The sequence below is a fragment of the Raphanus sativus genome, chromosome 7 (assembly GCF_000801105.2).
Source record: "Raphanus sativus cultivar WK10039 chromosome 7, ASM80110v3, whole genome shotgun sequence".
Classification (NCBI taxonomy): Eukaryota; Viridiplantae; Streptophyta; class Magnoliopsida; order Brassicales; family Brassicaceae; genus Raphanus; species Raphanus sativus.
This window is the reverse complement of record NC_079517.1, coordinates 20,719,027-20,728,885: the sequence shown is the minus strand read 5'-3', so window position 1 is coordinate 20,728,885 and position 9,859 is coordinate 20,719,027. Positions and strand designations below refer to the sequence as shown.

General features: G+C 38.1%; 1 protein-coding gene across 1 annotated transcript; it reads left to right on the top strand.

Moving 5' to 3' along the window:
- The first annotated feature begins 3,403 nt into the window (after window positions 1-3,403).
- Window positions 3,404-8,312, top strand: LOC108838915 (uncharacterized). The gene is made up of 9 exons (XM_056991423.1): window positions 3,404-3,601; window positions 3,696-4,239; window positions 4,329-4,428; window positions 4,516-4,956; window positions 6,620-6,960; window positions 7,040-7,136; window positions 7,305-7,568; window positions 7,709-7,777; window positions 8,013-8,312. The coding sequence occupies exons 1-9, from the start codon at window positions 3,508-3,510 to the stop codon at window positions 8,310-8,312; spliced, it is 2,250 nt and encodes a 749-aa protein (XP_056847403.1). The 5' UTR covers window positions 3,404-3,507.
- Window positions 8,313-9,859: the final 1,547 nt, after the last annotated feature.

Genomic DNA, 9,859 nt, shown 5'->3' with positions numbered 1-9,859 from the left:
GCCTGGTTTGCAAGCAGCAGATCTTTCTTTCCTCCTCCAAAGAGACCAACTGAGCCTTGCTCCTTGTGAATCTCAGAGCATACTTCCTCTAGAGAAGGTAGCTCCTTATTCCTTAGGATGTGTTTGATGAGGTCACCATAGCTTGGAAGGAGGGTAAGCAACAAAGCAAAGACCTTGTCTTGCTCTCTCCTTTGATTAAGCACATCAGGATCAATAGTTGCTGGCCTGAGCATCTCAAGTTCAGCCCACAAGAATCTGAACTTCCCAAAATGTTTATCAAAATCATTGTCCTCTTGACTAAGAGTATTGATAGCCCTCTTGACTTCAAAGACTACTGATGTTGGACTTGTTTCCATACACCTTTTGAAGTGTATCCCATAACTCCTTGAAAGTTTCACAATAGGAGTAACCTTCCTGAAGTGAGAGGTCAAGACTGTGCTGAAGAATGGACAACACCAACTGGTCCTCTTGACATTTTTTCTTGGCGCCAACATCAGCAACAACAACTTTTTTGCCATCCTCTCTTAGGATAGTCTTCTTTTGTGGCCTGCCTTCTTCAACAATCTCCCAAAGCCCTCTGCCTCCAAGAGCTGTCTTAGCAAGTCTTGCCCAATGTAGATAGTTAACTCCTTTAAGAGTAACTGGAATCACCACCATTCTTGAGTTTTCTCCTGAATCCATCAAGAATCACAAGAACAGAACTGGAAAATTCAAGAACAGTTCAAGAACAGAGAAGAGAGACTGGTGTGAATGATAAGAAATTTTAAAGAGGAAAAGAGAAATAAAATCAGAGTAATTTGCAGAAGAAATTTAGGTTTCAAGAGCTTGTAGCTCTGATACCATGTAAGATTATGAGAATTAATGAGAGTTTATGAGAATTATTTGAGAGATTTTGGTGAAGAACTAAGAGAGATATGTGAGGGAATCCAAGAGAGAGAGAAGAATATTTGAGGAACATTTTTCCTTAGATTGATTTAGTGCATACAGTAGTTACATAAATAGATCTATCAAGGAGAATAAGACAATGAGAATGAATAAACAAAGTATATCTAGAAAACTAATATAACACTACAAGAAAACACGGGCTTAGCGATGAAACTTAGCGACAAAATAATTTCCTCGTAAAATTACGAGGCCTTTACGAGGAAATTACGTGAAAAGACAATAAACACGTTATTTCGTCGTTAGTTAACGACGAAAGGGTTTCGTCGTAAACCAAACGTAAAGGAACGTCGTTTTTACGAGGAAACTGCATTTCGTCGTAATAAACACGTAATACTTAACATGTAATTAACGAGGAAAATATTTTTGTGGTTTTTGCGAGTTCAACCTAATTTTAGGTGACACACGTTTTTTATCTTGTCTAACTACCCATATTTCGTCGTTAATTCGTAGTAAAATCTCACCTACCAATTTCGAATTTTCCTATAAATATGTCATTTGAGGAACATTTGAAACACACCACATGCAAAAGAAAAAAAAACCTTAAAACGTGAAAAAAAAAATGTCTGGTGATGGAAATTATTTAGAGTTGCGGAGATGGATGTACACGCATAGAGATGCTAACGGGAGAGTGACGAAAGAGTATCTGGAAGGACTAGAGACATTTATGCATCAAACAGATTCTACACCGCTCGCCCAGGAAAGCGGTAAGATGTTTTGTCCTTGTCGGAAATGCAACAATTCAAAACTGGCAACTCGTGAAAATGTTTGGAAGCATTTAATAAATAGAGGTTTCATGCCAAATTACTATATCTGGTTTCAACATGGAGAAGGTTATAATTATGAAAATGAAGCTAGTAGTAGTAATAGCAATTTTCAGAATGAACCGGTTGATCATTTTCATAATCAACATAGATACATAGATGGTAGATAATTATGATAGGGTTCATGATATGGTAGCTGATGCATTTGTTGCACATGATGATGATGAAGTTGAAGAACCTAACATAGATGCAAAAAAGTTTTATGAAATGTTAGATGCTGCGAATCAGCCACTTTACAGTGGTTGTAGAGAAGGTCTCTCTAAATTGTCGTTGGCTGCTAGAATGATGAGTATTAAAACTGATCATAATCTACCTGAAAGTTGCATGAATGCATGGACAGACTTGTTTAAAGAGTATTTGCCGGAAGACAATGTCTCTGCTGATTCTTATTATGAGATTCAGAAACTAGTTTATAGTCTTGGGTTGTCTTCTGAGATGATAGACGTTTGCATCGACAACTGCATGCTCTACTGGGGAGATGATGAGAAGTTAGAAGAGTGTCGATTCTGCAAGAAGCCACGATTCAAACCGCAAGGACGAGGACGTAATAGGGTACCGTACCAAAGGATGTGGTACCTACCAATTACCGACAGATTGAAAAGATTGTACCAATCTGAGGAGACTGCTGGAAAAATGAGATGGCATGCCGAGCATACTCAGACGGATGGTGAGATGACTCATCCATCAGATGCAAGAGCTTGGAAACATTTTAACAAAATATATCCACGATTCGCTAGCAATAGCCGAAATGTGTATATGGGATTATGCACGGACGGATTTAGTCCCTTCGGTATGTCAGGGAGACAATATTCATTGTGGCCAGTCTTTATGACGCCATATAACCTACCTCCAGATATGTGCATGCAACGGGAGTTTCTGTTCTTGACCATATTAATACCTGGTCCGAACCATCCAAAAAGGTCTCTGGATGTCTTTCTATAGCCACTGATAAAAGAGTTGAAAGATTTGTGGTCAACAGGGGTGATGACGTACGACTGCTCAACGAAGACGAATTTTACGATGCGAGCGATGCTTTTGTGGACCATAAGTGACTTTCCTGCTTATGGGATGTTTTCTGGGTGGACTACACATGGGAGATTATCTTGTCCATATTGTAATGGAACGACAGATGCATTTCAGCTGAAGAACGGTAGGAAGACAAGTTGGTTCGATTGTCACCGGCGATTTCTTCCCATTAATCATCCTTATCGAAGAAACAAAAATTTGTTTAGGCAGAAAAGGGTTGTGAGAGACACTCCTCCTCCGTATTTAACTGGAGAACAAATTGAACAGCAAATCGATTACTACGGAGCTCAAGAAACAGTTCGTTGTGGTGGTAATTGGCATGTTCCCGGTAATATGCCTGATTATTATGGAGTTCAGCACAACTGGCACAAGAAGAGTATATTTTGGGAGTTGCCGTATTGGAAGGATCTTCTTTTGCGCCACAACCTAGATGTGATGCATATTGAGAAGAATTTTTTTGAGAACATCATGAATACAATATTGAATGTTCCAGGGAAGACAAAAGACAATCAAAAATCGAGGTTGGACTTGCCTGATATTTGCTCAAGACCCGAGTTACATAAAAAGCAATGGACAAGTTCCTGTACCGGTATTCAGATTATTTTCAGAACAAAAGTCGGTCTTGTTCAACTGGGTTGCATCAGCAGTGAAGTTTCCTGATGGGTATGTTTCAAACCTCTCTAGATGTGTTGAAAAGGGCCAAAAGTTCTCCGGGATGAAGAGTCATGATTGTCATGTCTTTATGCAAAGACTACTTCCCTTTGCATTTGCGGAGCTACTTCCAACAAAAGTACATGAAGCACTTGCAGGTAATATATTATTACTCACACTAATTAATTTCTTAATTTATTTTTCAAAAATATGTACTAATAATTTGCTTAATTGTTTTTGGAATATACAAAGCCATTGGAGCATTTTTCAGGGATTTGAGCACTCGCACTCTTAAAGAGGATGTCGTAGAACAACTTCACGAGAACATTCCGATCTTATTGTGCAACTTGGAGATGATATTTCCTCCCTCATTTTTTGACGTCATGGAGCATTTAGCTGTCCACCTCCCGTATGAGGCATTGCTTCGAGGACCAGTACATTATGGATGGATGTATCAGTATGAGCGGGCCATGAAATATTTGAAGGGAAAAGCAAAAAACCTCGCAAAGGTTGAAGGTTCTATAATTGCTGGAAGTTTGACGGAAGAAACATCTCACTTCACATCGTACTACTTTGCACCTAATGTACGGACCCGACAAAGAGCTCCAAGAAGATATGATGATGGTGGTGTTGCTCCAACATATGCAGTTGCTGGTGTTCCGGATATCTTTAGCCAGATTGGACGAATGGGTGGGAAAACGAAAGAGGTTTGGTGGTCGAGTGATGAAGACGCCCATAGTGCACACACTTACATTCTACTTAATTGTGAGGATCCATTTATGCGCTATTTTGAAAGGTAACATATATGGAAAGTTCTAAACTAATTGTAATTAAAATATATTTTTCAAATGATGATATAACTAATAAAATATGTGCATTTTACAGCCTATTTGTTAGTCAAGTCCAAGAAGCTATCCCAGGTATATCCACAAGTGAGGTAGATAAAAGGAAAGATCGACACTTTATTAAATGGTTGAAGAGTCAGGTATTTACTCCAATCCGATATTTGTTTCGTCCACGGGGTGTAACGAAAGACGTTTGTTTCAATGTTCTCTTTAATTTAATTTTGCAGGTTGAATATGAGGATCCAGATTATCCCATATGGTTTCACGAATTAGTTCAGGGTCCACTTGCAAAGGTCACCACATCACCAATGTATTTCTCACGAGGCTTTACTTTTCATACGTACGAGTATGGTAAACACCGGGCGACCAGCAATTATGGAATTTGTGTGAAAGGCGAAACCGATTTCTACGGGATCTTGCAGGAGATTATTGAAGTGGAATTCCCTGGGTTATTGAAGCTGAAATGCGTCATATTCAAATGTGACTGGTTCGACCCCGTGGTCAACAGAGGTGTTCGATTTAATAAATTCGGTGAAGTTGCTGTCAATGGTGGACGGAGGTACAACAAATTCGAGCCTTTCATATTAGCTTCGCAAGCAGACCAAGTTAGCTTCCTACCATACCCGAGGTTGCGAGAATCTGCAATAAGTTGGTTAGCCGTTATCAAAGTTACACCCCGTGGACGAATAATCGGTGGAGAAGAACCACCTTTGCAAGAAGAACACATCAATGAAGTCGAAGAACCTGAACAACAAATGGAAGACATCCTACTCATTGATCCGCATAATCATGAGTATGAAGATCTTCCCGACGATACCACTGACGGGGCTAGTGGGGAAGAGTTTAATGAAAGTGATGATGTTTCTAGTGTTGAAGAAAATGATGATATATCTGAATGATGATGTAATTTTTTAAAAATATTATTTATTTTCAGACTTGATTATTGCATTTGGGGTTTAGGGTATGGGGTTTGGTGTTTGAGATTGAGTTATAAGTTAAAGGATGTTTGAGGTTTGGTGTTTGTGGTTTACATTTTTAGGGATTTTAAGGTTATCGACGTTAATTCCTCGTAAAGAAAAACACGGGCCTTGCAAAATCCACGTAAGCTGATTTCATCGTAAAGAACACGTTAAAAATAAACACGGGCCTTGCAAATTCCACGTAAGCGTGCGAGGTCTTTACGACGAAATCAGCTTACGTGGAAATAACAAGCCTTTTAGCTGTTTCGTCGTAAAGACCTCGTTAATTTACGTTGATTTAACGAGTGTCGTGTTTAAATCCCTAAAACTCTAAACCCTAAACCCCAAACCTCAATCTATATATGTTTTCACTTAGCAGACACAATAAACATGTATAATTAACATTGTATGATTAAAAAAATTAAGAATTTAAAACATCAAACCCAAAATTAACCAAAACTTCCTTAACTTATAAGTGAATCATATATAAGGTTTACATTGCTAAACTCAATTCACTTAAGAAGACTTAATAAACATGCATATTTAAAATTTCTTGATTAAATTAACTAAACACATATAGATGTTACTAGTAATGGGTTAGGGGTTTAGGGATTTAGGGTAAAGGGTTAGGGGTTTAGGGATTTACAAAACAACCTCGTTAAAAACTCGTAATTAACATGTCATTTACGACGAAAAAAAGAAACAATCCTTGCTAATTCCACGTAAGCGTGCGAGGTCTTTACGACGAAACTTGCTTACGTGGAATTAGCAAGGATTGTTTCTTTTTCGTCGTAATAACCACGCTAGTATACGAGGAATTAACATGTTTTTATGAAATCCCTATACCCTAAACCCCAAACCTCAATCTATATATATATACGGTTTCGATTCACTTAAAAAATAAATTAAACCTATATAATTAAAATTTCATGATTAAACAAATAATTAAAATTAGGAATTTGGGGTTTAGGGTTTAGGGAATGTAAAAAACAAATGCTAAATCCACGGTTTCTTCGTAATATCCACGTGAACAAAAAAACACGGGCCTTGCAATTTTGTCGTAAAGTTAAAAAGACGGGCCTTGCAAAATCGTCGTAAATTATGACACGGGCCTTGCTGTTTCGTCGTAAATTTACGAGGAATTTACGACTCTATGTAATCTTATATATACACGCGAGAACCAGCCACTTCATTTCGTCCCAATTTCCTCTCATACACCTCTCAAGGTTCTCTCTAATCTCTCTCTAGAATTAGGTGGTTTAGTTTAGTGAATTTAGATAGGTTTATAGTTGATTAGGTGGTTAGTGTAGAGAATTTTGATTAGTTAGATTTCTTCTACTTGTTTTTTCTAACAATCTGAATTTTTTTTTAGATGGTTAGAAAGAACAAGCAGAAGAAAACCCCCCACTACAGTCAGATGTTCTGTGGTGATCCTGCTGCTGGATCATCATCTTCAGCTCCCGGTTCCTCCATCCCGGAGATTGTCCCGGAGTCTCAGTCACAGCCACCACCGGTTCCTCCATCTGGTGCACCACCCCCACCTGCTGCACCTCAGGCGGTTCCAGATCCGGTTGCACCCGGATACATTCATCCGGAGTTGCGGGTGCCGCCGACCGCTCCTTTTGCTCGGTACACGGTTGAGGATCTTCTCGCTCAACCAGGCCGAGCCGGTTTACCGGTTTTAGACCCCGACCGACCAGAGGGGACTCTGTGGTACGTAATTTTTTTTTATTTAAATATTTTTCAAATTATTAATAATTTTTTTATAATACTTTAACTTTGTTTTTTTCAGGTTTGGGGTCGACAATTCTGTCGCTACGAGCGTATCCGATATCATCAAAGGATACTTCTCCGAGGCTCACCCAAACTGGAAAAAGACGCCGCACCACGTTTGAAACACGTGGTTCAAGATGTTTGCTGTAACTTTTTTAAAATAATTATTTTATGTTTAATTTTTATTATTAACTTTTATTTCATTAATATTTTTAACTAATTATTAATCTTTTTTGGGTTTAAAAATGCAGCAAAGATACCATTGGTCCATCGGGGTTCACGAGGACGTGAAACGGGAGTTCACCGCAAAGGCGAATAAGCGGTTGTTGGACACCGTAGGCAACTGGAAGGAGGACTGGATCTACAAGGGTTACAAGGACGGGCAACCCGCTGAGCTGACCAAGGATGTCTACGATGGTCTCATCCGTTACTGGGAGCTGCCATCATCCATTGCGATCTCCAACGCCTGCTCCGCCTCTCGTAACACCAAAGACGAGCACGGCAACGGCCCGATGCTTCACTGTACGGGTCAAAAACCCCATGCCCTTGTCCGCTTGGAAATGATAATTAATTTCTAATTTTTTTCATATTAAATATTTCAATAATTTTTTTTCATATTAAATATTTTAATAATTAATATGTACTTATGTATATTGATTCTAACATTTTAAATTTTAAATATTTTCAGGCCAAAGAGATGGGACAACTCCCGTCTCTTAAAGAGCTTTACGAGAGGACCCACAAGACCAAGGCGGGGGTATTTGTGGATCCGAGGTCCGAGCAAATCTACAACGATGTCGTTGCTCGGATTGAAGACCGCCAAACCCAGCTGACCCAGCAATCTCCCGATGGAATACCGGTCGTATTATCCACTCAAGAAGTGGATCAGATTTACGAGAAGGTAAAAATTTTACCTTTTAATCTACTTTTAATTTATTTTTTAAAAATTATTAACATTAAACTTTATTTTTTCTTTGTAGGTCGTCCCTAAGAAAAAGGGACGTACGTTGGGAATCAGTTCCGTCAACGATGTCCCAAGAGCGACATCGTCTTATGGTCAGAGACGAGCCGACGAAGTCACTGAGCTGCGTTCGGAGTTAGACTCGACGCGGACTCAGTTGGCGTCGACGCAGACGGAGTTGGAGTCTACGCGCCAATCATTCCAAGCTCGTATGGGTGGAGTGGAGGGGTTTCTGGAAGTTATATCTTCTGGAAATCCCCAATGGGAGGAGTTGTTGGCGGATATGCGACGACGGAACCCGGTTCCCGAGCCTTCTCGTACTCAGCAGTAAGAGGAGGAACTACAGAGGAGGAGTGAAGACCTCTACCGGGAAACGATCCACCGCCCCCGCCCGACTTAGTTTTTTTTTTCTGTGTAATATTAAAATTCCAAACTTTTATTTATATAATATTTTCAGTTTTTATTTATTCCAAATTTTTAATATTTTCGCATTAGTAATTATTTATATTTCTAATATCTTTGTAATAATTATTTTCTATAATATTAAAATTTAAATTTAAAAAATAAATCAGTTATACAAATCGAAGCAAATTCCTCGTTAACTCACGAGGAATTAACGAGTAAGTCGACGTGTAAAGAACGACGAAACCTTACGACGAATCTACGTGTCAGACTCTACGTTCACTTTACGACGAAAGTTTACGTCTACTTTACGTGTATTATTTACGTTTACTTTACGAGTATTATTTACGTTTTTCTTACGAGGATAATTTATGTGTATTTTACGAGGAAATGTTACGTGTCGTTTACGTGGAAACTTAGCGTCCACTTTACGTGGAAATCTACGTGTCCTTTACGACGAAATATTAACCTTCCTTTTACGACGAAATGGGTCCCTCGTACTTTTACGACGAAATGGCGATTAAATATCCGTTACGACCAAATTTTAACGACGATATGCGTTTCCTCGCTAAATCGTCGTAAAGACGTATTTACGACGATTTAGCGAGGAAAATGGTCGTCGTTAAAATCGTGTTTTCTTGTAGTGTAAAACTCATGAGGAAGTTGCCAAAGAGGAATATGACAAAAGAGTTTCTGCAACAAGGAAGAGATAATGACATCTCCCAACAGCTCTTTTCCTTAACCACACATGTGACTCTCATTCGAATTTATTGTCCATGATTTTCTGTCCATGATTTTCTATCCATGATTTCCAATCCATGATTTTCTATCTATGATCTCATGTTCATGATCCACTGTCCATTTTCATGTCTTTACTCTTGCTCTTTATTCTCTTTATGTCAATACATATGATATTTTGAAATTTGAGTCTTTTTTTTTTGTCGACCATTTTACAGACTCATATGGACTCTGTAAACCAAACTGAGTGTTCTGTATCCATATGGACAGTAAACGACGTTAGAATTAGAGTCTTATGAGTATAGTTAGAATTAGAGAAACAATAATAACAAAAATTTTTAAATAATTATGGATTTTAATGGATTTTAAAAATTCTTGAACTAGTAATAATATATTATATTAAGATTTTTGAAATCCAACAACCAATAACAATAAAATCTCAAAATTTTCAAATGAGAATTCACTTACCAATAATTCCCCGTCCAAAAAACACTTTTGATGGGAAACATAATATATAAGGAATTTTGACCAATCTAGTAATTGCCAATTTATTTTAAGTTAGAAGTCCAAAAAACTTAATAATAATTTCGAAGTATACTTCGCTATTCTATTTATAGGATTCATATCTTTACGATTATGTTACTCTCCTATGAACTTGTTTCATGTTAACTTCACAAATAATTCACGTGGCACAATTCAAGTTTCTTTATATCCTGCTTAGGATAAAAATTTTAGTAT

What these genes read in the sequence shown, in the direction of transcription:
- LOC108838915 (XM_056991423.1), top strand. Translation starts at nt 3,508, where the DNA reads ATGAAGAGTCATGATTGTCATGTCTTTATGCAAAGACTACTTCCCTTT. An exon ending in AGTACATGAAGCACTTGCAG is followed by an intron (nt 3,602 to 3,695) that starts GTAATATATTAT and finishes GAATATACAAAG; the next exon opens with CCATTGGAGCATTTTTCAGG. An exon ending in CGACCAGAGGGGACTCTGTG is followed by an intron (nt 6,961 to 7,039) that starts GTACGTAATTTT and finishes TGTTTTTTTCAG; the next exon opens with GTTTGGGGTCGACAATTCTG.